Genomic DNA, 27,125 nt, shown 5'->3' on the forward strand with positions numbered 1-27,125 from the left:
TATCTATCTATCTATAGATAACTGTTGCTACAATCTTTCTCCTAGATGTCTTTTAATTTTTTTATGATCTAGATACCTGAAATTTTCTGCTACAAGGACTTGTGCCAAGAGAAGACCTGAAGGAATTGAACAGTCTCCTCTGTGCCTCAGTCATGAGGACCTTTGTCCCTAGATGYTGCCTTAAAGGATCCCTGCAGTGAMWCAACCACCCCAAACCTGGCATTGCTTTCCTGCTGCTCTTCCTACCAGAGTTGTGCTGCTCAGCCCTGGGCCCTGCGGCCGGTCGGGATCATGCTCCACAGCTAAGCAGTAACTAAAGCTTCGAGTGTCCTGCTCACAGAGCGTCACCCGAGCATAATCCAGGCCCTGACTCAAATTGACAAGGACAGGTTGGGCTCTGAAATAATCTCTTTAAATAGCAGCAGCCWTCTCTGTCAAAGGCACTTCCCCCCCAGCCAGCGCTGAGAGCTGCTTACAGCACGTCGCCTGCYATTTCCCACCCAGGCAGTGCAGGGCTGACACTTCTCGCAGGCAAGTGTGTCCCCTGCCAGCAGTCTCCCAGCTTTGCTTTGCACCAGGAWTTACAATGAATTTTGCAGCACAGTTTCTCTACTTCAGRGTGTTAAAAAACAGAAGTCCCAGGGACCGCTACAGGGAAGATGAAGAGTACGACCCTTTCTGGCAAAGGTTGGAGAATATTGCTGTCTGACTTAGAGCTAGAGCGCTCCTTTATCCCCCTCAGGGGTCATGGTCAGCCCTCGGGGTCCACCCAGGGCCAGGCCCACGGACATGACAACCCCTGGACCCCTCCTGCCTCCTTATGGTGTCGTAGTTGGAGTTTTGCTTCACCTCGTTGTTTATTTAGTCGCTGTGCTTTATAGGTAATGCTTTCTTTTTCCTTTCCTTACTATCTTAAAAAAAACCAAATCAAAACGAAAAAAAAGCAAGGAAATTGTTTGCAATTTTTCATAATCTCCCAGAATTCTGTGGGTATGAGTTGTTCTTGGAGTTATCCACTAGAAGAAGTGGAGATTTGAATATTTTTAGCCTGTGGAATTCAGCWTTTGTATTTCTTCATGAGTGTGGTGTCAGAAATAACCCTGGGCAGGCCAATGGACTGCTGAAAATTTATCTTGGGATAGCCCATGTCAGATCCTGTTACACAGTTCTGTGGTTGTCTTTGTTATGGTACTTATGGTGATCTTAAATTCCTGTTTTCAGGCTTGGATGGTGCAGATGGAATTTAAGAGTCATCTGGTGCCGTTGTGTAGCATGAGCTGAGCCTGTGCACACACATTGCATGCTGGTGTTGTGCAACCTCATTCTTAACCTTTTCCATAGTTTTTTCTCCCYCAGTTTTATTATCTGGACACCACTAGTCCAATCATGCTGTGGTTTTGCCAGATGTGGTACAAACAAGGGACAATCCTCATTTCCTGCATCTCCTTGTCRCAGRTGTTGGTAACATTTAAAATAYAAATTGTTTCAGTGGGCTCAATGCTGTTAATAAAGGGGAAGGCAAGGTCCCAGTTGTGCAAAAACACTGCAAAAATGGCTTGCTCAAAGTCACCCATGACATGACCTGTTCTGCAGTACACTGTGAATCTCCTTTCAGCACAGGACCACTCTTTCTTCTAGTTTGAGTTATGTTTGTTCCTAATTACAAGTGAATTATGGAGATGTGTTAATCACCAGGAAATGCCCAGATTCAGAATACGTTCAACTTAGGAAAAAGTTTAATTGCTTGAAGAGTTTTAGCAGTCAAACGGTGTGCAATGTTGGATAATAATCATTTGACATTTGCTGTTGTGAATATCTTATAAGAACTTTTGAGAGGGATGGGTCTGTTTGAGGGATAGTTGTTTACCTCTGCTTCAACTCTTCCATGACGGGTGCCCTTGTGAATTCTTCTTGCTTTSTGATTGCTTTTTCTGATGTTATCTGTTTAGCAGCTGGCACCAGTTGCCATTGCCAGCAGTAAGCAATGACATGTGCATGGTGTGTACAGAAGAATGGCCATAGATTATGATCACAGATGAAGGCAGATATAGTGCTAGGCTCAGCCTSTGCTGAATCTGAYTTACTAAAAGTAAGGAGAGATTTTRTCAGGGATGATAATACAGYTTGGTTGTTYCCTGCATGAGCCTGAGCTKTCTTTGTGTTGGTTGCTGGTGCAGCATTACRTGAGTTTTTCAGACCTGTGTCTGTTGAATGGAGTTATAAAGGGCTGCTCAGTCTCAAGGCTTGGTTATTATGTACCTATCTGCGCTGGATGGTCACAGTGCTCACACTTTTGTCATACAGGCTGGTTACTAAGCCCTGATCTCTTTGTCTTTAAGACACTCTGATAAATAGCCCTGCGGAAGTCTTAGGCAAGTCACTGGATCTGTCTGTGTCCCAGTTTCTATCAATAAAGTTGAGCTAATATTTGCTGAACTTGCCTTTCAGTTTAGGGGAAGGCATTGGTGATTCATGTCTGATTTAACAATCACTTTGCATTGCGTTTAGGTATATAATTGTCAGACATGCATTTTATATTTCCATCCTGCATGTGCCACTATTTGGAAGGATACTGTCTTGAATGGGTGTTTCTAAGTACTACAATGACGCAAAATACTGGTCATTCAAGACAGTCATATTTGAGTGCAGTATTATCTTTGATCTGTTTTAAATGTTCAAAGAGATCTATCTAGTTTACTTGAAGGAGTTTTCTTGTCACCCTGTAATGGTATGCAGGGCACTCAAACCCTGTACAGTGCATAACCTAAAATTTCTCCACATCTTCCTGTGAAGATGACATCTGTTATGATGCTTCTTGTCAGTTTTATCTCAGCAAGCTTCCATTTTTCTACCATTTGTCTCTCATAAAGTCCTACTTGCTGAGATGCTTTAAAGGATCGCTGCTGTTACAGTATCTGGATGTATTTGGGGATGGCTAAAAGGGTAGAAGAGGAGTTGAGATGGAACAGGAACATTTAGGAGCCATTGAGAAAGGGGATTGCAACAAATGAGGAAAGTATCAGAGGGGTCTTGGAGACTCAGCAACCAGAAAGGTCAGAGGAGACAGCACTGGGACACGGAATTGGAAGGATTAATGGAGCTGGAGAGGTTCTGGGTAAAAGGGATTTGGATGAGGGAAAGGGCCCTCTCTGTCATATCCTGGGATTGCCTCTTTCTCACTCCTGTGAGAGGAGATGCCAGCCCCCAGTCACACTGCAGTCATAAGCCACGCAGACTGCTACCTGGAGCAGCCTGCTACTCCCCCTGCCTTGTCCCCTCTACATGACCCRTCTCTGCTCAACGCTTGCAGGAAAGAGGCAGAAGCGACTTTGAAGGGGTCAACTTTTGCTTTAATAAATATTCTGAACTTGCRGGCATCAGATCTGAGCCTAGTTATCTGAAAGCAGATGGCAAATAGGTCTAAAATGTATCTTACCAATGTCTGTTGGCCAGTGGGCTCCAGGAAAGTGCTCAGGGAGCCTGAAGATGATGATACTATATAGGTATGAGCTTAAGAAACCCCTACACCCAAAACATTAAAAAAGAACAGAATTYAAAATCCACATATAGAGAACATGTGCATGTGAGTTTGAAGTAGTATTCAAACTTAACATTTTGTCACTGCTTAGCCCAAGCTGGGCGGTGGAGTTGGAACTTTTGTCATGGCACAGGCCTGTAAGGATGCTGAAGTATTCTACAGAAGTTGTGCCTTTCTGTTACCGCCCACAAAAATCAGATTCCTTACCTGGTGTGCAACRAGCCAATAATTACACTCTCAAGAGAGCCATTCATTGTACTTGAGAGTTGCACAAGCCTGGGTGTTTGGTGTATGCCACAAAGGAAGCACATTAACTCTCAGTGCTTTTTACTATCCATACATTKTAACAAAGAAATAGCTTTCATTTGCTACAAGTTCTCTTATCAATTTGTATTTGTCTTCTATTGTTTAATGATTCTCTGATTTCTCATGCTAATTAGTCCTCATGCTCAGACCTTCTCTTCTTTTGGGTCAGTGGTTTCTTTGGTTGGTGGTCTCGATCTTCCCCTGCCAGAATTTTTACCGAGTCAGAGCTGRTTTCAGCACRGCTGCTGAGTTGGCTTTGTCAGTTTCTTCTTTATCTCAGGAATTCTGCCAAATGTCCTTAAGGCCCATAAATTCTGCATTTTTTGTGTCCATTATCAGTGTCAYRTCCTTTTTCCCAAGCTTTGTTAMCCTCCTCTGAAGTCAAAACATTGAAGCATGTCAAATCCTAAACCTTACCAAGGCAATTCTGCCAACAATTAATTTGATTTTCTAACACCAGACATCACTTAGAGCTTGTTAGCTGCTAAATGTTTCATGGATTAAATCTCCCTTCTTCTTGATTAGCCTTGAAAGTACACAAGGATCAAACATTAAAGAACATCCTTTCTTAAGGAAACAACCTTTACATTTTCTACCTAACACTTTCATATGATCTCCCCCTAACATTTATACTGGGCAAAATGACTAGTCTTCCACAATTTGCWATTCCCTGGATGTCTGTGGTTTTGYAGATTTTGCTCCTTCAGTTTTAGGAGCTGAGGAGATCCAGCACATCAGTTTAATCTGTTTGACCTTTTTTTGTGGCTGCTGAAGGAAGCAATCTGTATGTTCTTCACCTGATGGGGGCATGTAACTGTCCATCATTGCAGGATAACTGCTTGGACAGTTCTTCCTCTGTCTAACGAAGGCAACACTTGTGGTCTTTAGGTATAGTATGCATTATTGCTTTTTATACTCCCCAAATTATTTTTGCTGAGTTTATTATTTTCTTAGTTTGTTAATATTACTGGTTTTGATTTTTTTTTTTCCTAGTCCTGTTTAACTTGTGAAAATTATCAGTATGTTCAAAAAACCAAACTGGAAATAGAAAAATTATTCATTCCCGGTCGTTACCTTGTATTATTTTATGAGTATCTTTCAGTATATGCTGTCTTTGCATTGACTTTGAGATTTTAAAATATGTAAAGCTATCTGTTTAAACAAATTATATTTTTGCCTGCGCCTTAATTATTTATGGAATGTCTGCATACAGATCTTCTCTCTTTTTTTTGCAGTTATGCTGAGCAGCTGTTCTTGAAAAAGTAGGTTTATAAAYTGTATTTTCATGTTTCCTTTTACTAATCCCTTTAAAGGTAAAATGCTGYAATTTATAACCACATAACAAAGCTTGCCAGCTGGGTATTTGTTTTGTGGCTGGAAATAAACGGACCTTTTAATGAAAACTTTTGACAAAGTCCAAAAAAGGAGACGTTCCATTTGAAGGGAACAGTGTTTTATAATGCTGAGGTTTGTATTTATATTGGCTCAGATCTTCATCTGGTGGACACGATTGCTGGAATGGGGGCTATATTTTGTTACTGTGCATGAGAAGGCATGTGCTGTGTTTTTGTGAGTACTTGCATGCTTTGCTCTCTGCTTTGGCTGTTCCTGCAAAAGAAATCCAAACAGATCTCTGCTAAGTATGTGGAATGCTTTGGACCCAAGGGGGTCATTAATTCTCCATTTGTGCTATGGGATCAAACCTCAGCCCACATTACCTTGGAAGTTTAAGAGCTCCAGGAGGGTCTGTGGCACACACAGGTGGGCTCACTATGCAAAAATATCATTTGCCTGATGTAAATGAAGTGTGGGTGTAGAAGGAGAATTTGAATTATTCTGAAATAAATACATACAATACATATATATACAGCAGCATGATGATATCCCCTTGGTAAAGRGGCTTTAGACTTTAGATACAAATGTATGTTCATTTTCATACCAAGTACTGAGATGGTAATATTTCAGATGTTCTTCAAACCTAACTCAAGCTTGAAAAACCTCTGCATATTTTACAGCTGTTTGACTTTTGTTCCTCTTTTCCAATGGCCACAAGGTGTTGTCTCCTTCAGAGCAGATACTCGCTATTCATGAGAGTGGTGCTGCAGGTCAAGGACTGAGAATCTGATTTACTTCCTTCCTTTTTTTTCTACCAGAAAAAAAGGAAAACCTAAGACTAGAACAAAAAAAACCAATATATCCTTTTGCTCTTTCTATTGCAGATGCAAATATTTGATGGCAGTAGTGTGGTGAGGCATTACCATGCTTGTTTTTCTCACAGAATCCTGCTTCATCAATAAACTTCTTGTGGCCTTCTTTGGCTGGGTTTTTTATGGACTTTTTGTAGTTGATTGCAACAGATAGAAATGAAAAATAAGAATTTTTCTTCCATCTCAAATGCCTGTTGGCTAAACAATTTGACCCAAAAACCCACATTTTTTTTACCTGCCTAATTTTTTTTACTCTACATATACCCGTTTAACCCATTTCCAGTGTAAGAAATATAATTCATTGCTAATGCTTGCTAAACATTTTAGATAGTATGTTCAGAAATAGGACACATGTTCTTCCTTTTGAGGTGTTTGTGGACATCTGTGATATGGAAAGTGTTTTTTTGGAAGGGAGGGGTGTGGAATGGACTCTAACAGTACTGTGGCCTCTCAGATGCTGCTGCTGTTGTTGCTGGGGGCTGTGCTGTAACAAATTCACAGGGAGGCAGTCTGATCTGGTTCTCAGCTTTGCATTAAGCAGACTAATGTGCACCCAAACTAACATTGGAGCTTAGACAGCTGGAACACTTCATAAAGATGTTAACCCCAATGAAATAGAAATGCAGAAAATTATAAAATAGAGCTACTTGATAAGTTATTTTATTTGAAAGCAGAATGCCTGTTGTTAGGCTGTATCAGCTTTAGGATATAGTACTGGGAAAATATTTTAAATCACAAGTTGCAACATAAACAGGTTACAAATGTGTATGTACTGTGTTTGTTTATCTTAGAAAATTAGTGCTCTCATTCATTTTGGAGAGAGAAGACCTTGCTACAAAAATTGTCACCTGTGAAGATATGCAGAAGGATTGATGTTATTGGTCTGTTATTTGATTTTAATAATAAAACACTTAATATTGCCCATATTGTTATGTGAATTCTTCTGTGGAAAAATTGGAAATGTTGTAGGAAGAAGAACTACTGTCACAGATTATTGATACCATTAAGAAAATTGATGATGCTGCCCAAAGTGACAATTGCTCAAAAGAAAAAAATGTTGCTAAATATTTAAAAATTCTTTTTGGAAATTATTACAAAGCATATTACAGTGCTGATCACTGCTGTTAAACATTTGCTTTAGCCAGCCATGCTGATGAATAACTGCATAACTTAGACCCAAATTCTTTGAGGAAAAAGGTAAATATTGTTTTGTTGGAGATAATGCTAAATCTCTGACATAATTTAACATGTTTGTTTTTAGGAAACCATTTCTGCCAAATAGATGAATAGTGAGTCATGTAGAAGAGCTTATACTATCTGTGTAATCATAGCTACAGACTGGGGTGGTATCAGCTATTTTCCAAATCACTGGTCTTCTGCTTAATGCCCCTTTTGCCCCCCTAATGCTCTCCAAATTCGAAGAATTCCTAGAAGTTTTACATTTATCTGGAAACAGGACTGCAAAATGCTCCTACAGTACATTGTTCCTTGTGAACTGAAAGCTGTGGGACCATAGAGTCAGGCATTTGAAGGTAGGAAAAGTGGCAAATTTTTGTAGCAGTGTTGTCTCTCCTAAGTTTCTTGGGTAGGAAGGTTTTTGTGCCACCCCAGTTCTGTCTTATCTACACATGTATTTATCTGTAAAATGTTAAGTCACACATCAGGAGATGTAATTCTTTAGTTCTGTTGGAGAATATATAATTGTTATCCCTTATCAAAGTTATTTCCTTCCCRTCATGAGGCAGTTGACAGCTGTCAAGAGTGCACTCTGCAAGTATGCAAGGGCAGAGAGCAGACCTCTTGTGTACAATGCAGTGACATTTGTCACTTTTATTAATAGTTTATGGCAATGGTCTGCAGCAGTGACTTGCCTTTTTAAAAAAGATAGAAATGCATACAGAAAATACAATTCCAGTTATTCCAAAATTTTTGGAAGCACTGAACTAGGATCATTGCTGGTTGAGTACTGAGTACTAAGGAAGGTCTGGCTGTCCAGACAACACAKGTTATACATTTCTTATTTTCTTGGGTAGGACATTTTCCTAACTTGTCCACATGTCAGGTTATTTGTGACTTTTCTAACAGCTGGAAGGTTGCAGTAGCTTTCAGTGCACCTACAGATAGGTAATCTGACAGTAGTAACTCAGTCTGCCTGTTCAAGGCATGGAAGAGCAACTGAGATGTGCATCCTTCTTAAATGCTTAATGTCAAGCCTTTAAATCATTCATGCTTTTCTAACAAGTTTTTTTTGGTTTTTTTTGTTTGTTTGTTTGTTTTCAGGGATGACAATAAAATAAAGAAACAAGATATCCCAGCGCTTTGTGATCTTCACTGCTGTAAGGATGTGCCCATAAGAAATGGCCTTATTGGGCAGAAACCACCCTCCATCAATCCTGAGAGACTGAAGGATTTTGGTGAGGAGGATTACCTGAATGGCGATGTGAAGACCTGGGAAATGAAGATAGTGAGCCGAAATGAGGAGTTACTTAGGGATGCCCTTTCCTGCCTCCCTCAGCCAAGCAATAGGACCAGCCTGGCAAGCTGTAACAAGCTGATTCSATTTGAAGACATTCGTGCAGCAGCCTTCAAAATCCATTGTGGAGTTCAGAAAACCCCCTGCATGGTAGGAACTCTCTATGGTTTTGCATTCTCTCAATGTTTCTTTTCTTTTTCCTTATGARAGTTCATCGGAAATGAAGGAGGAGTATGTGTGAATTGCAGCAGATAGATCTGTGTAAGAAGACTCATGTTCTATTATTTGTATTTAACTGTCAATAATCAGTTTCTTCTTACCTGTTTACACTAACCTAAATCCTCAAAGATTGCAGTAACCTGTAAACAAAGGATAAACCACATTAGGCATAGACTTATGTCCCTGCTTGGGGTTAGCAGTTCCCTGGAGTGAAGTGGTTGKGTCCTGAAGGTGCAGCAGTTGTCCTCATTGCCACATGATGCTTGCTGCTCCAGAGATATCATAACTACTTCCCGTGTGGTTTTTTTATCCTTTAAAATAAGGATAGCTGTGCTTTTTGTAGCWTATTACTGAAGAAGTTTGCCTTGTGGTAAGGACATGGTAAGAGACAATTTGGGGCTATAAGGAGGTGCAAAAGATTTGGCTGGAATGCAGGGATGGTAGAGTTAATTTTCTTCACAGTWGCTKSTATGTGTTTTGGATTTGTGATGAAAATATTATTGATAATACAGAGATGTTCTTGTTTATGCTGAGCAGCTCTTACTGCCAAGTCAAGGYGTTTTCTGTTCCTCATTCCACCCAACCTGTGAGAAGGCTGGGGATGTGMAAGGAGYTGGGAGGGGACACAKCTGGAACTGCTGACCSCAACTGACCCAAGGGACATCCTATACCATATGACACCTTGACCAGCAATAAAATTAGGGGGAAGTTTTCTGGGGGCCTGTGGCTCAGGGCCTGRCTGGTCTTCAGCYTCTTGGTGGTGAGCAATTRTTTTCAATTGCATAAGCTGTCYCTTTTGGATCRTATKTATCTCTTTGTMATTTTGTTGTTGTTATTAWTTAWTTAATTAATTAATKATTATTATTAACTCTTCTTATCCCAACCCATGACATTTCTCATTTTTACCCTTCCAATTCTCATATTCCCCAGAGCACAGCGGAAGGGAAATGATCAAGGATAGTGTTTAGTTGCCAGCTGAGGTAAAACCATGACACCCCTCAACTTAAATAGTTCCTTTCTCCTGGGGTGTCCCTGGCAGATTTATGCAATCCAATTTCATCCCCTTTCTGCATTTACGTGTCAGGCTAAACAGTCTCACTTTCTTTAGTTTTCATGAACTATGCTTTTAAAATTATCAGAATAGAGGAAAACCTAGATCCCTATAAAAACTTGTTTGTTTTAGTGTGAAAATAGCCTATGACTGTTATTCAAAGTAATGTTCCTGCAGAAGTCATTAGTGCCTTTCATGCATTACTTCAAAAGCACAGAATGGTGTCAAGAGAAATACAGACAACCTTTATTTTAAATCATCATTGAGAGTTAAGAGCCCCTTTCAAGGACATGTGTTTAGATTTAAAAAGTGAGAATGACTATAATCCATTCAGTCAATTGAATGGAGAAACACCTTGCAGGGTGATTCCTAATCTGCAGGTAAGACCATGGATGGAACATCCTGATTCCCTGGGSAGGAGTTTGCCTTGGAGCTGACATACAGCACCATGAATGAATTGTAACAGGTCAAAGAGGTAGTGAGCATGAGCAAACAAGGAATTGGCAYTAAATAGGACACCTTGTTTGGCTACTGATGAAGGAGCTGTAAGGTTTGTGTTGTGTTAGCAAGAGGGAGGTATCTGTAGTCCTTAGATYAGATCACAGTGACTAAAGGGAAATCTTTCAGGCTGGTTCAATGAATCTTATGAGGTCACACATCGGGTCAGTTCAGCTGAAAATAGCACTGACACCTGCTCTGTTTGCTATATTTAGGCTACTTGAAAAAAAAGCCTTAGTTAAAGGAAGATGAAAAGGATAACCTACAGAATTAAAATGCTTAGTAACAAAATTAAAGAAAAATATCAATCTAAAATACACCTCCCTTGTGGTTAAGAGTGACTAAATGATATATTTTTTAATGTAGGAGACTTAGAAACTTTATTATTCACCGGATTCATCTCCTTAAATCCTTTTTCTGATTGCTCACTCTAGAGTCCAAGATTCTCTACAAAAACAAGTGTTGTATGTGAAGAGCTAGTAGTGTTTCTTGTATAATGTTCTTGTTCTATTTTKCACAGGCATTCTCCATAGATTAGGATGTTTAGGATATAAACTATTATCCTATTAGTGTACTAAGCACTTTCCATTGTTTTGGTTCTACAGCCAGATTTGCAAAGGAGCAGCAAGTGGTAGCTCGTGTGTCAGAGTTTTCAGAAGCAAAATAGAGAATCTGGCCCCACCTATGGGTGAGGAACATAACATATGCTTGTAAATCCACTAAAAAGCCTTGAAACATTCACCTGAAAAATGTAGTTTAACTAGATACTTTAAAGAAAGTATCTGTTCCAGAAATAYGTAGTTTATATAAATTCACTTGGAAAGTGCCACGGTCTCAAAAACATGTCAGTACATTTACTGTGTACATTTTATGTATGACACTGCCAGATACTGTTTGAGATAAATATTTTGTCATGCTGGTTTTTTAATCTGTCTCTCTTTGTGACTTATCTTAAATGAGGACTTGATCCCCTAAATCACCAGGGCCTCATTTGCTTTGGCAGCCAATAGAGGAAATGGAGCCAATTCTGAAATAGAGCTGCAGTAAGCCTGGGGAATTGGCACCCACAGGCTTAMCACAGCTCTGTTTCATAAGTTATCYTGTGTAAAACTCTTGGTTTAGTGACTATGGTAATAGGAACTTAATATGTTAATGCATGCTGGGAGTGTCTTATAAAACTTAACAAATATTTGCCATTAAAAAATTTTAAAATCATGTACTTTGGCCCTGTGTCACMTGTAATGTTCTTGCTAACTCCCCCCTGCTCAGGCATCCTTTCTGTTCCAAACACTAAGCTTTTCCAAACACTTCCTGCTTACACTTGCAGTCCTGGGAAATAGTTTTTTATTATTTCCATCATTCTTTGAGTAAGAAATGTCTTTACTAACGTTATGCTGGCCTTGGGATGCAAAATWAACAACATTCAGTAGTGAAGCAGCAAGTGAAGCCATGACAGGGCCATAATGGAGCTCAAGGGGSAATTTTCTGATGACTTTTGTATCTGTTAGATGATGACCTTATTTTTTAGATATTCAGTTCTGGYAAGTGCTGGAAGCATAGGTTTTGAGACAATTGAAAATATTTATTTCAGTGCCTGTATTTGAATATTAAGACTCAAACAAGTGCTCTTTTCAGAATTCTTAATGGCATATTGTCCATRTTTCACTGCTTTGAGTTTGAAAATGACTTCCAAAAAACAGAAGAATCTGGTAGGTAACAACAAACTGTCGTGTATTTATAAAGAAACAGAAGATGAATTTTACTTTTTTAGAGCTCATACATAGCAGTGAAATTCATGCCTCAACAGGCAGCTGATGGGGTGTGGAAGGTTTTATTAATAGTAGATATATTGCCATTATATTATTTATCTACTCCAGTATTCTAGGCTATCCAAGCAGTATGGAATGGACATCTACCTGAAGAAGGAGTTCCTCCAGTACACGGGATCTGTGAAGGAACGAGGTGTACTTCACCTTCTGATGTCATTGCCTCAGGTATAGCAAAATGTCAGCGTTCAAAAAGAACTAGATTAGTTCTGCTTCACAAAAATGGAGCAGGGTTGAAGATAAATTCACCTCTAATCTCCATGGAATMCTAATGTTTCTTGTCTTTGGAACCATTGTACTGAACACAGCGTGTGAACACAGGTCTAAATGTAAAATACTACTTTATTTACATTTGGCTGGTCTGCTGGTGAAATTCTTGAAAATGTTTGACACAAAAGCTTGCAAAATGAAAATGTCAGCATTTTCCTGTGGCATTTAGATGTACTGTGGTTCTGGTATGTTGAAACTACCAAACTCATGAGTGATGATGAAACTGAGTTACAATGAGTGATGACAAGGATCTAGATCACCAATTGATTTTGTAATGAATTTCAGTATTCTTACATGAATATTTATCATTTGTCATAGCAGGTTATTGAGTCTCTGCTGCAATAATTGTTATAATAGGCATGAGACAGCAACCCAGAGCAGTGGTTATTCCTGCCTTTCCTAACAATAAAAATTAAATCTTCAATTAAAAGGAAGCCTGAAATGAAAGGCAGAGCAGAGATATCAGCTCTTARGGACCAGATATCAACTTTTCAGTGATCAGCTGGAGTTTTGCAGCCCTTTCCAATGGAACAAGATTTGAACCCAGAGGAATGCAGGCACAGGGATTGTTCTTTGCGTGTAAATCCTGAGATCTAGACRTGTGTATGCTGTACCATAATATGATACAATCAGCAAGTAAAGGGAAAAAAGGAAGTCAGATCACTAGAATGATCCAGGATTATATGTGACAACTATGTGACACTATATAATGTGCAATAAAGCAACCCTGTTTTTTAGGATCAGCAAAGAAAAGGGGTGATCGTGGCTTCGGACAGTAACTTTTCCATGGCTGTTGCTTACCACGCCTCAGAGCTCCGTATCCCCGTGTTTGTCATCCTGTCCACCAGCACGGCTCCGGCCAGGGTGAAGATGTGCCGCGAGTACGGTGCCATGGTTATATCCTACGGCACCACAGCCAAGGATTCCCAGGTGCACGCGAGGAGGCTGGCACAGGAGAATGGTTACCTCTACCTCGAAGAGTGAGTGAAAGCCAGGCTCCTTAGAATGATCTGATTAGATGCTTGCACAGCTCTGCAAAAACAATTTGTTTCATTAAAATGTTATCACAGGTCATCAAAATGCTCCTCTTACCTGGAATATGGACAGTTACATGTTCCCAGGCWTAAATCAGGTCTTTCTAAAACAGTTGGGGATGGAAATCAAAATAAAACACCCTTCTGTTGCTCCAAATTAGGGAAATTTTGTGATTAGGGATTCCTATGGGCTAATATGATAGTGACTATATGTTAACTCTATAGGAACTCTGTAAGAAAGCATTAAGACTAATGTTCATTTCTGACCTCTCTATTTGGAGTTAAGGTGGTAAAAGTCAATCTTTAACACAAAAGGTGCAGTGGGATAATGTTGAGCAAGAGAAGGTTAATGCTCTAAGGTTCTTACTTACCTGGTGTGAGGAACAAAACTGATACTACCTTGAAAAAAGCTGATTAAGAGGCTGCTTCACACATATATTTAAAGTAGCTAAGGATGAGCATAAATCTTAGTTTGAAGAGTTTGAGGTCACTGGACAAGGCAGATCTAACAAAAACATARATGAGATTACACAGTAAAAAAACGCCTAGAATTGATATATTTTCCCTTTCCGCTTTAATCTGCAGCCTCTTGTACCTTTCCTCCACCCTTTTATTTGTTTGTTTGCAAGATTTCCACATTATCAGTGGTCCCTCTGATTCACTGAGCTAGAATGTTATTCTCCCCTTACCATTGCTGCTTCTGTGCAGGCTCTTGATGTTTGGATGGCATCTTTTTCTGTGAGTGCCTATTCCCCTCCAGCTCCCAGCACCGCTGCCTAAAACACAATAGTGAGTGATGTTGCTTGGAAAGAAGATCCCAGATGAGCAGAACAGAGAGAGGCCTCACTTCTTTCCCAGCTGGTGTATTGGGAAGGCAATACTAAAAACTGTACTGTTCAGCTGCTCTGTTAGTTCCASCAGCAGCCAGTGACACACAGCGCTGGTTCTTGTGCCTTGTCTGTCACCATGGGCACAGTCTTGTCCCAGACTGGGATTTTCAGTGGGGGAATGAGGTGCCTGAAAGAATTTTAAACACTTTTAGGCTGCTTTGAAAACCACAGTTTTCCATAACTTTGTGATTTCCAAATTTCTGTCAGCCATTTTTCAACTCGTGTTTACTTCCAGCTGGCTTGCATCTGCTATCACATTCGCACACATGAACTAAATTATTATTTTGTAGTTTTATGTTTAAACTTTCCCTCCTCCCCAAATAATGATTTATGTTACATAAGGTAGATGTTCTCCAGGTTCATGAAGCTCCAGGGACAATGTATGCGTAGGACTTCACATCCAACACTGAGGAAATCTATATGTACATGCTACCATTAATAATATTAAAGCACTCTGATTTATTCCAGGTTTCAGGTTACAAGAAACAGAGTTATTCAATCTGTGGCTATGTTTAATTGAAGCCTCACAGATGCAATTCTTCACTGAAAAAGAAAAAAGGAAAAAAAAAAAGCCCACTGCAGTTGTGAGCCTTTTCACAATGGGATGTCTGAAACATATTTTGTTAAGTGTAGACTGGGAGAGATTTCCCAGAGTAATGTAAGCCTTTATGGATAGACAGTCTTCTCCAGTGTGGCTCTGACACACATTCTTTGTCACTTGCCAAAGCCATTTGTAAAATACCAGCTGATCTCCCAAGTGTTAGAATGGAACTTCTGAAATGTCATTTCAATTTAATTCTTGCTTGCATAAAATCCCTAGCAATYTGGGTCTCCTTACCCAGTAATTCATTGTCCCCTTCCTGGAGCAGACATTACGTGACTGCCTTGGGCTGTACCAGCATGGGCAATGCCTGCAGCTGGGTGTGTCATTGTCAGTTCTGCCCATTTCTTGAGTGCAATTAAAATACTGTGTCATGAAAATGACCATGCAAGAATTCAAATAGGGGAAAGGTACTTTTTATCCACCTGCAACTTCCTGGGAAATCCCAGGAAGGAAATGTGATTTTTCAAATTGGAATTCARTCATTTAGTCTGCCTAATTGCTGCCTAGGTGTCATGAAATTTTTACTAACTATAGGGGCTTAGGACCTCATTGTAAATGCAATGTGACTATTGCCAATAACTAACTCAGAACCTCTGCAATGATGTGAGAAAGATTCCTTTGTGAATCAGAAAGGAAAGAGTGCTGCAGGTTGAATTACAYACCTTCCTTCTTTGAAAGCCCTTTTTATTCTCATGTAATTCCATATCTAAATGCTGATCAGACCTGGTCATTTGTGATCTGGATCTAGAGTAACATTTAGTCTGTTACTCTACCCAACAGCTTCTGAGCCCTTTACTTGGAGCAGATGGGAACAGAGCCTTTTAGCTGCCACCCCAAAACTTCATTGGGAARCTGAAGCCTGACAGCCCACCTTTGATTGCTGATGTATCACACATTTCAGAAGGGAAATATCCAAGGTTCTACCTTTGGCTCAAAAATACTTGTTTCAATCTACAGTTTTTAGAGTTATCTGTCCTGTTCCTTCGTTTTGCCTCAATGACATGATACTCAGAGATATGTTTGCTTTTATAAAGCGAAAGTTATCAGTCACAATGCAAAGAAAATCACCCATTTGTTATAAAAGCTGAAGGCCGATCAGTGAWCTGATGTTTCAAGTGGATGTTAGCAAGCAAAACATGATTATCTGAAACATTGATTCAAATTGCAGACAGCTCTCCACAYCCAGAGCAGTCTCATTTGGACAGTTTTCAGTTGTTAAAAAAGCTTTATTCCTACATTGAATATCCCAAGTCCTCATTCATTTTTGTAGGTTGCTGGGGCTTTCCATGTAACCATGGCAGCAGTAGCTCCACAAACTCAGATCTGAATTTTATTTGGGAATAAGGCTTCAGAATTATTCTGGAGGCGAGTGATATATTTTGTCACATATATAAAGAAAGAGAGCTCCTTAAGTATCTTGATTAAGACARTAAATACAAGGGTTCAGTTACCCATCCCACTATGATTTGTTGCCTTTGTCTTTAGCTGTGCTACAGGAGTGGAAGTTCATTAATCCCATCCTTTCCTCTGCAGTTTTACAGATTCTTGCCCTGAAGAATTTTCAGTGTCTTGACATATATGTGAGGTAACTTCTTAAGGACTTTAGTCTCCATCTTGCAGGCATTCTGCACTCCTAATCCAAGCCTCTCTGTGCACGTCTAACAGTCATAAAAGCTTTCCTAGTACCCAGACATCCTTGGGTCAAGTAAATCAAGTAAAATCATTGGATCTATAATTCTGTTTGCCAGAAAGAGCAGAACATACAGACAGCTCATAKTTCTTTTTGCATGTATAGTTCTACATTTATGTCATTGCTAACTTGTAAATAAAATGCAAACCAGCTTTTAGAAGCAGATCCAAGTCAGTCACATGACAGTATAGTGGAGTTTTCTTCCATTTTTTTCAATCTGTTTGTCCTTATTCTTTATATTACATTTGCCTGAAAGTATTTTACCAGTGAGTATTTTGGCATGACTAAAGCTTCACTTACCCTTCCAGAGTCTTCCAGAGTAATGGGAAGGTATCAGATATTGGCCAAGGAGTGAGGAAAGACAGCTCTGGTAATCTATTTGGTRTTTGTGAGGTTGAACATACTGCTTAAATCTCATGAAAATTTCCATTCATCACAAACATCAAATCCTCTGATCAGTAAAGAGCAGGAGATTTCTTTTTGAGGTTTTGCTTTTAGTTTGGACAGCAACATTTAAAATTTATGAACCTGAAGGAAGTGAAGGCAATGGAAACATGACTTCTCCCTGCCAGCTCTGTAAACACCTGATAACAATGGGAGTTAAATGCTTTTCAGTCTGAAGGTTCTTTGAGGGGCTTGTCAACAGCACAAGTTTTCTCCCAGTAGGTAGCAGTTGTGTGATAGTCCATCTGATGGCACTGTTCAGTTGCATCACCTCCTCCCCTCATGTGCTGCTAGTTTGCTCTCATATTTATCTTTTTCTACTTGAAAATAGTAATGTCTTGAAATCAGTAGATTGAATTATTACTGCATTACTGTGACCCCTGCTGATGTGTGCCCTTCCTTCCCACAGGGAGGACAGTGCTGTTTACCTGTCAGGCCTGGGAACCGTGGGGCTGGAGATGTACGAGCAGGTGCCAAAGCTGGATGCAGTGATCTTCCCKGCAGGAGGCCACTGTGGCTTGCTGGCAGGGTCAGCTGCTGCACTCAAACACCTCAACCCACATATTTCTGTAATTGTAAGTTGCCTTTCACCTATTAAGTGTGCATTTGGGCAGCTTTCACCACAGCTGTTTACAAAAGACGCTGGTATCTCATGACGCACTTGCAGAGACTGCGTATGCTGGGGCCAGGAACTCTCTGATCCCTTTGCTTTGCTTCAGAGAAGACTCTGTTAGAACCAGCCTATTCCATGGCTGCTTGGCTGSATTTAAGAGAAAAATGTGAGAAGGCTTTTCCAAAGCAAATGAAATCCAGTTCTGTGTTTTGAAATAAGTCCTTAATCAGAAAAATTTGGTCCTAAGTGAACAACAGAATAAGTTTGGTGGTAGCATGGTTGTTTTGCATTTTGAAATTAATTGTTGATTTGAATAGGAAACTTCCTGTAGGTTTTGCTGTCTACTTTRGTGGTAACCTCTGTTATAACTGGTTCAATAGAAAAGTGGCAACATCTCTCTTCTTCAGGGGGTTGAATCTGAAAGTTTCCCAGTATTGCAACAGTCCTTAAAAGCTGGCCACCCAACTGAAGACCAGGCCTACAACAATCATCACTTCTATGGAGGTGAGAAAATGCATTATTCCTTTGGAGGTAAAATAAAGGTTGTAACAGATTTCTCTAGCTAAATAATTTTCTTATTATTTCAGTTCAAATGTGTTTTAAAGGAATTCTCTGAAGAGTCAGAATTTATTTCACGTTGTAAGAGCAACATCTGCCACATTTCCCCCACCTGCCCTCTGGAGTACAATACTATTTCCAATGCACAAGAATACTTAGAAATATGAGAGTATTTATCTGAACATTGTGTATGTAAACCAGCATCTAAACCAGTGAAGCTAATGGGAAATCTCTTGTGTGAAAGACTAATTTGTGAAAAGGCAGGAAAATGATGCAGTGCTTAAATATTTAGACACAAGACTGTTCTTAGAACAGCAGTGTTTATAAATGGTGCAGTTGTTTCCATATCAACTGCTCAAAAAACCTCAAATATTAAGCAATTTAAGAACATCCTTTTTGCCTGATATTCAAATCTCTGGTAGTTTTGGGTTAAATGGGAGTTTTATAAAAAACTTCTAATTTCTCTAGGTAAGCTCTGCCTGTGTCTGCACTCTTAGCCAACTGTCCTGCTTTAGCTAACAAGCCCAGTGCTGTGTTTGGGTCCCCTCTCCTTCAAGCCTCATTGAACAATGAAAAGCACTGGGCTGCAGGGTCACTCTAACAGTGCAACAATGCTAGTGAAGTATCAGAATTTTCTTGAAGGACTCCAAAAAGGCAAAATCTTACTGTGAGATTTGGTCTCTCATTACCAAACACATTTCTGTCAAGTGAAAAAAAAATCAAGCAATTTAAGGTCATGTAACAGCAGTGTGCTGCATTCATTAAGGACAAAAACCAGCCAGGACTATAAAAAATATTGAATATGTCTAAAGTGGCCAACTTCATATTTTTGTCTTTTGAAATCTACAGATGTGAGTGGAGTTTGCTTTGGCAGCAATTCTTTGCAGCTGACTGGGAAGCTTGTGGATAAAGTTGTTGCTGTGAGGTAGGTGAAAAAAAAAAACAGTTGAAATGAAGAATAGTGCATGAACATGGTTGTGTATGAAAAATGTGCTGTGCCACCAGGGTATGGTGGCTCTCCAGTGGAGAGCAGGTTGGCAGGAGCTGCCATCATGCAGAGACTCTGGGAGCATGGGGATGGGGTCCCTTTCCTTCTAAGAGGGGCACTGAAGGCATTGAACGCAGACCCACACATCAGAGAATCACAGAATATCCAAAACTGGATGACATCCAGAAAGGATCAAGTCCAATTCCATACTCCTTGCAGGACTTGATGATATAACTAAAAGCATCACCCAGAATGATCCTTTGGCCAAAATTGCACCTGCCACCTCTATCTGATTGTGTTCTGGTTATAAAACTTGTCCTTGTTGTGAAGTCAGCSCTTGACAAACCTCTTCTAAATCTTCACAAAAAAGGCCAAATTTGTGGAATATATTTACTACTAGGATTTAGTCCATATTTCTAGTAAAAAAAGCCATCCTGTCTTTCAGGTAATAATGAGTCTGAGAYGTACATTCACCCCCAGCAGCACAGCATTCTCTAACACCACCTTGYGAGAACGGCAAGAACCCAGTTACACATAAATGCTTTTGGGAACTCTTTTGATTTCATTTGTTTTGACCTAAGTCTCTTGCTTTYAGGGAGGAGGACATCCTCATTTCAATGCTGAGATTGCTGGAGTATGAGCGAGCTACGGTCGATGCAGAAGGGGCCATTGGGCTTGCAGCACTGGTGGCAGGGAAGCTGCCTGACTTAAAGGGTAAAAGGTACAGCAGCTATTGCAAATGGAGCAAAAAGTATGGGACAGAGCACCTTGGTCCCAGGAAATGGTGAAAAGCTGCTTGTCCTATGGGTGACAGAGCAGTTCCTGCCCCAGTACTGGCAATGGGTCATCAGTGGCAGTAACTTCAGACTGAATAGACCAGTCACAGGTGGTAAGATTGTGTTGAACAACAGAGTGCCAGCCTGGAGACCTGACAAATCTCATCCTTTTCCCTGATTCTCAGATGTTTTGGGGAAAGGCAGTTACAGCTCCACAAGGCAATTCACACCTGCCAGGACAATATCCTGCTTTTGTCAGCCTGCTGTCTCCTCTCATTCCACTTGTGGAATGCAGCTCTGTCTGTGGTGGGGCATAGCTAGGTTGTCTGCTGCAGTCACCCAGTGGCACCCAGTGCCTCCCAGTCCTGAGGATTGTCCACACAGAGGGACAGAGGATTATCCTTGTGCTTAGTGTTGAAYGTGTGGGTAAGTGCTGCCTTGCCTCAGCTTGAGGACTTGGCACTTAAGTGGATTGAGCCTTGGCTCAATGTATTTATTTGGTCCAGAATGTATTTAAACATAAATGACCTCAAGACAAAATAAAATTTCCACTGCACTAAAATACTCCCGAGGCAATTCTTCAAAAGGTGCTGGCAGAGTACACACGGAGCAGCAACACATTTCAGTATGACTAAAATAAAAGAGAAAGGCAAAGGGTTGATTTTGAAGAGGTTAGGTTTGACTCTGCAGAGAGWGATCTTCATAATCATATGGCTCTTCACTTGCTCTTCAAACATTTCTGCACTTTTTTTCAGGATTGAGATGAATTCAATTAGTGGTTACAGAAAGCCTTGAACATACATACTGATTGTCTGATCAATAAGAGGCTGAAACTTAGAACTTCCAGGGGAGAATTATGTCAAATTTTAAAACTTGAAACCTAGACCTCCAATTCTTCAGCTAATGATCTCTAACAAAACTCAAATTTCTAGGAAATGCAAAATGAAAACAACACTTCAGACCAGAAAATGCAACCAGTTTCTAGGCCTTCCCTCCCTGCTTGCAATGGATATTGAGAGCCCGGAGCCCTCTGGCATGTAATACTGACTGAGGGGAGGTTCTAGCAGACCTTAGGCTGATTTTGATACAGTATTTATGATTTATGGTTCCTATAAACAGGCAAGTGCTAATCAAAATTCTTATTTTTCTCTCTGCTTTTAGAGTGGCAGTTGTTTTATGCAGTGGAAACCTGGAATTACATTTGYTGCAACAGTGCATTGCTCGTGCCCTGACCCTCGACAGCAGAGTGTGCCGATTTTCCCTTGTGATTGCTGACTGCCCAGGAGACATGTCAAAGCTACTGGAGCTTTTGGCTCGGGAAGAAGTAAGGTAAATCAGACTAATAGTCAGGAAATATAATCACAGAGTAGCAGAAAGATTATTAAAGATTGGGAAATGGTTCAAAACTTCTCTGAAGCCAAGTCTGTAAGTAATTAATTAATCAAAGGTTTTTTTCTTGTTACATTGCAGAAAAGCTTTTCTTCTTTTTTTTTTTCCATTCTGAAAGCACCTTTGTGGCATAGAATTGTGTCTAATTCAAAAAGAAGCAAAGAGAGTTACTGTCCAAACACTTACAGAAACTGTTTTGCAATGACAGGGGTTTGTCGTGATCTCTAATTTGTCCCTTATTTGATCTAGAGTTTTGGATATCAAACAAGAACGCACATTTGTGACGTCTGAGCTGTTCACCGTCCAGGTAAGATGAGATGCAATTTCAGTTTCTCTGGTAGTACTGGCCTCCCCTGGTTTATTCTGTTTTCCTGTGTTATTTATACCTGTGTCGAAGAAGTCCAGCATAGTGTGCACAGTGTGAGAGATTATTTCCTCAGWGCTACACAGCATCTTGCCAAACACTCAACAGGCATATAAATAACACAGGACCAGTTTAACCTGCTGTTGCAACACCCTGGTGAAATACTCCAGGTGTTGCATTGTTGTGAACCCCCTGACGTGCGTGACAGGGTGCTGGAGGGAGTGAGCAAGCTGCAGCATCCGTCCAGAACTTGAAGAGCCAGCTGTGTAGGCTGGCTGTAATTGTCTGACATGTTTGCCTTAAAGCAAYGTGGAGATCACCCTTACTCTTAAGGAATCCTCCTTCTTAACCAGGGCCTCAATTTTGTTTCTTATCCACTGAGAGCACAGAGGAAAGCCATTATTCCTTTGTTGAGCATTGGATGCAGTGACAGTGAAGTGCTGTTACCAGTTAATGGTGTCTCATTTGGTGTATCCCTTATTTCAACTGGTTTGGCAGAGATGTGGTCTTACTGATTCCATGCTATCACTGTCCAAGTCCAACCTGGCTTAGTTTGTGAAACCACAGGTGGAATCAAATTAGGGATCTTTGCTGAAGGCTCGTGACTGGGGTCCAGCAATGTTACTGGGTAAGCAAGTTCTTTGGTTCTGTCATTTAATTTCCCACCTGGATGCAAAAACCTGCTCAGTGTTTTCACTTGCAGATATAAAGAAGAGGTAGATCAAAGATTACTGTAGTACAATAAAGTTCATTAACATCTCTCAGAATGTGATATCAGTTCTCTCAAGCATCTGGGGCCAAGCCCACGTTGTTCTGCAGTGTGCCATAATGATAGGCCAGCTCACTGCTTTGGGTGACTTGGCGATAGCGTGACTCTTGCTACACGAGGTGGACAAATCCCTCTGACTGAATGACTCACTTAGCTCTGGAAACCCTTTTTACTACAGGATAGATTCAAGTTTTCAATGCCATTTTTATGAAATGAGGCTTGTAGTTTTTATTAATGCTATTAAGCAAATTAAATGGAATTTACTGTTTTAGGTTTGGGGTTTTTTTTTCTTTTTAGTAAATGAAGGCCTTGAGTGAAAAMAGTTCTATGTGCTATTCTCTGCACTTAAACCAGTGTATTTTTACCAACTGTCCACTTCAAGAATCTGACTGTGTTGTACTACAAGAAGATTKAAGGGAAGAACTTGCATCCCTGAATAATTTAACTGGATGTTGGGTTTGCATGATGGCTTTTAATAAGTCTGGGAGAGGCTATTGGATAATTAGATGTGAAGTRTAAAGTAATGACCYAGACGTACAGACCTCAGTTCTTTGYAGGCAACTCTATCTGGTGACACCTAGTGAATTGTGAAGCTTTTATTTTAAAAAAATTAAAACACATGTAATTAAGATCTGTAAAATACAGAATTTATTTTTAAGCATTTGCTCTGTCTACATATGGGAAAACCCMCATATTTTCRTAKTRAAGCTTATACATGTAAGGGRTGTTTTGCTTTTTTCTTTGTTGTTTCTAAGAGCCAAAGACCCATGCCATCACAACGTTTTAAGCTTATGTTATATAAATCACAGCATATAAAATTAAGCATGAATTTAAACCTGGATCAAGAACCAAARTGACCACCATGTGCTGAACTGGTGGTAAGAACAAGAAAGGCACTGCAGCTATACCCATTTTATTCTGACTTTAATGTGTACTTTTGACTGTGGATATGAAGTGTTTGACARAACAGAGCAGCAAGTGTAGATGCTTATTTGAAACATTAAATCTGTCCTGTCACGATTATTACTTCAGTATTAAGTCATCATTTTAGGTTTACTCCTTTATTTCCTAAGAAGAGAAACTTGGCTTCTAGTCACTGATTATCAGAATGATAGAGCTGCTTTGTTATTTATATTTTTTTCATTCTAGYGAAATGCCTGTCTGGGTTAGTGTTTGCTCATCTAGTGCATGCTAGAACACTCTGTGGGAAGATCCTTGCTGATAGTCTCATTTCATGAAACCGTAAGGACTTTCTAAAATGAAATTTTACATTCAAACTACACTTCTGGGGGGAAAAACCCCACTTTTGGAACATCTTACTGGCAAAAAAAAAAGAGATTTGTTTTCACTAAAAAGAAAAAAGGATGGAATATGTCTATATTAGACTAAGAAGTGCCTTGTGCAGGGGGATCAGCTGCTTGTGTTCTTTGGAACAATATGGGAGTTTCTTAAGGATTCTGCCTGCTCATCCCTCCAGTTTAGATTCTCTTCTCTCATCAATCATTCTGGATTTCTTTCTTGCAGAGGGCTACACCCTAATTCACTCTTACCTGAGTGGTTAGGAAACTAYTTCCAAAGTCCCTATATTGAAATAGATAACTCTTAGCAAATCAGAAAAATAACCGGTCTGGTAGGCTTCMCATTTACAGCTATTGAAGCAGGTAGGATGAATGGGAATATCTAGACAGAATAGAAAAGATCTGAGAGAATGAAAAAAAAATCACCTGGTATCACCAGTCAACTGGATACAGACATCTAAAGGACTACCCAATTCATGGGAGGAAGMTGCAACTTGCTTCTGTGAACTTTCTCTATTCTCTATCGGTAATATTCCTCAGAWTCAATTGGGGCAATTTATCACTTAAATTGCTTCCATCTGTAAATCTCTTTAAAACCATTTAAGTCCCTTTAATTTCATACTGTTATTGACTCAGAGAAAAGTCAATGAGCAAAATCAATAAGCAATTTAATAAGGTAAGGACATTCTTTGCTATGAAGTAGATCAGCAGCTTGCCTGCTAAATGAGTGGCTAATTTTTGGACTCAGGCAACCTAGTTGAAAAAAAAATGTCTTTGAACTCATCARCTTTCCAGAAAAGTCTCCCCCTCACCACTGAAACTCCAGCATAATCAGACTGGCAGGTCCAGGAGAGTTCTGCAAGGTCTTGAATTGTCCCAGCAGCTTTTTATTCTGTGGTTTTAAAGAACTTGGAAGAGACCAGCTGTAAAAAGAACATCCACCATATTACGTCTCCCTCTTGTCTGTGCAAGAAGTCATAAATCAAATGTTTCCCTTTTCAGTAATATTACACATTGTCCCACTGGTGCTGGAATTCCTAACTTTGTGTGGTGTAATACCTTTTTTCCACATRCAGTTCATTCACCTCAGGACAGAACTCAGTAAATTATTTTAGCCTGCTCAGGTCAATTTGAATAAATYAATTTGGGCCAACTTGCGTTTTGTAAAGGCTGGAAGGGAGTATTTTGGATTAGTGTTCCCAGTTGCCAACATATTCCCTGTTATGGTCCTGTGAGGCAAATAGAGAGGAGCAGTAGAGCTGAGATATGCAGAAGGATGCTATCTATCATTCCTAAAGCATTTCCTGCATGACCCTGGGCAAGGCTCTGTTCCATTCCCCAGCTGCAAAGTGGAAGTTCAGCACTCCATTTCTTCTGAGCCCCTCCCAAAGAATTCGGTCACGTTCTTTAGTGGCATTCCATGGCAGACTGTGGCACAGAATAGYCTGCCCCAGTTGGGGAATTAGAGCCTGGCTCTGGGAGGGTACAAATGTTCCTGGTGGATTATTATCCAATTTATGTAACGTGGCAGTAGCTTGTCCGTGCTCGTGCTCACCGACCTGAATGCACCAATTGCCAAAAGATAAGGGTGCAGGTTGCACAACCAACTGACAGCTGCTGCACTCCTTCTCAAGCATTCATTCCACCGCTCTGACCTTGGGGAAAATCTGGCAGCTAATCCCCAAACCATTAACTGGGYTGCTGTTACCAAATAATCTATAATGCACAGTAACCTACGCTGGGTGTTTACTAAATTATTCAKAAAATTGCCCTGWTGTTGATTTTTTAAATAGMAATTAAACCTGYTGTTTTAAATATRGAASTGAAACCAGTGWAAATAAATRAAGTTTTCACTCCTAACTCCAATGRCTTTCATGCAAACAAAACTGTAATGTTGCTAAACATGGTCTATCATACACACCAAGTTATGTAAATCCAACATTTTAGGAGAAGATGATGAATCTGATTTCTAGAATTAATGAAGCCGGACACAAAGGCTCAGCGGATGAGTCACAGACATAAAGAACTCTACTAGTTACTTAGGATTAGCTTTACATGGAGCCTGGAAAAGCACAAAAGACTGAAATCTCTTGATTCAGCAGTACTACTCACATTTCCTCTGCTCTCTAACATTGGCACAACATGTTCACCCACTGCTTTTATTTGCACAATCTRTGGATAGTAGGCATCAGGGAGCTGATGCCAAATTAATTTTTAAAATCTAGGAAATAYGATCTAAAAGGTGAAGTTAAATTAAATTAAAAGAGACTAGAGATGCCCACCCTATTCAACACAGAACTTTGCAAWTTTTTTCCTTTGGTGAAGTTATGAAATTTCCTCTGTCTGAAATCAATGTAATCCCTATGAGTATTTGAATTCATGCATCTGGATTTTGGCATTGCACAGTAATAACTTGTAATCAATTTTTTCCTTTTTCTTTTTTTTTTTTAGCCTTTGTCCTGCTCCCTCAATTATTTTCAGTCATTAAATGAAACCCACAAGCCATCAATATTCAGTGAAATCTCTTTTGTCTTTAATTACTTGTAGGCCTGCTCTGGAAAAAAAAATTACAGGCTGACTAAAGGCTTTGGCTGCAATCTGTCTTTTGATTACCTGCCACAGGGTGTGGATCTTTAAATGCAGTAAAATATCAGTCTCTCTGGCTATTTATTTATTTAATCCAGCAAGGATATGATATGTAGGAGAGAAATTCCGTTGCTATTGGGTTTGTGGGGTTTTTTGATATGCAGAAAAGAAAGGTGTGCTGTGCATATGTGTCCCTGCAGCCAATAAGATCAAAAATCCCATGTATAGCTCTGAGGGCTTATCAGTATGAAATATATTTAAAGTAAATTTTTCTCTAGTTGTCATGGGTCATCTTGTGTGGTGTGCAAGAAACATCAAGAAATAGGCTCTGTTATTTGTTCTTAAATAAGAACATTTTGGAGCACTTATTCTCAGGTCATCAATAGGCATGCAACCTCCTATAGTGAATAGTACTGGGGTGCTTCTTCATCCTACATAAATACAACCTCATAAACCKCCCCATGAACGTGAGGGGTGCCCTGTTGCACACTCATGTAAATTCTGCTTCCCAGGTGAAGCGAGCAAGAGAGAGCAGTTTGTGAAAGTAAAACTRCGGTGTAAATTGGATCTAAGCAAGAGTGTAAATTCTTGCCTCCCTTGCTGTTGAGACCTGTAGCTGCCCTGAGGTGTGTGATTCTCTCTTCACTCCTGCTGGGAGCAAATGTTCTCYATTCTTTTCTTTGACAAGTGTGAAAAACCAGGTGAATTTCTGGAGTTGTTTGTTTTCGATACTG

At 39.9% G+C, this 27,125-nt stretch overlaps 1 protein-coding gene across 1 annotated transcript in view; it reads left to right on the plus strand.

The window, feature by feature from the left end:
- The first annotated feature begins 424 nt into the window (after nt 1–424).
- The window catches only part of LOC130573056 (putative threonine dehydratase), a 30,986-nt gene continuing 4,285 nt past the window's right edge, over nt 425–27,125 (plus strand). Inside the window, exons 1-11 of the mRNA XM_057365205.1 lie at nt 425–881; nt 5,080–5,106; nt 8,332–8,674; nt 12,170–12,286; nt 13,127–13,368; nt 17,460–17,625; nt 18,071–18,167; nt 19,071–19,146; nt 19,805–19,930; nt 21,147–21,314; nt 21,624–21,681. Of these exons, the coding sequence (XP_057221188.1) occupies nt 748–881; nt 5,080–5,106; nt 8,332–8,674; nt 12,170–12,286; nt 13,127–13,368; nt 17,460–17,625; nt 18,071–18,167; nt 19,071–19,146; nt 19,805–19,930; nt 21,147–21,314; nt 21,624–21,681 (1,554 nt within the window). The 5' untranslated portion in view covers nt 425–747. The remainder of the gene's footprint in view (nt 882–5,079; nt 5,107–8,331; nt 8,675–12,169; nt 12,287–13,126; nt 13,369–17,459; nt 17,626–18,070; nt 18,168–19,070; nt 19,147–19,804; nt 19,931–21,146; nt 21,315–21,623; nt 21,682–27,125) is intronic.

Source organism: Malurus melanocephalus, unplaced genomic scaffold, assembly GCF_030028575.1.
Source record: "Malurus melanocephalus ecotype Western Australia unplaced genomic scaffold, MMel_1.1 scaffold_49, whole genome shotgun sequence".
In the NCBI taxonomy this organism is placed as follows: Eukaryota; Metazoa; Chordata; class Aves; order Passeriformes; family Maluridae; genus Malurus; species Malurus melanocephalus.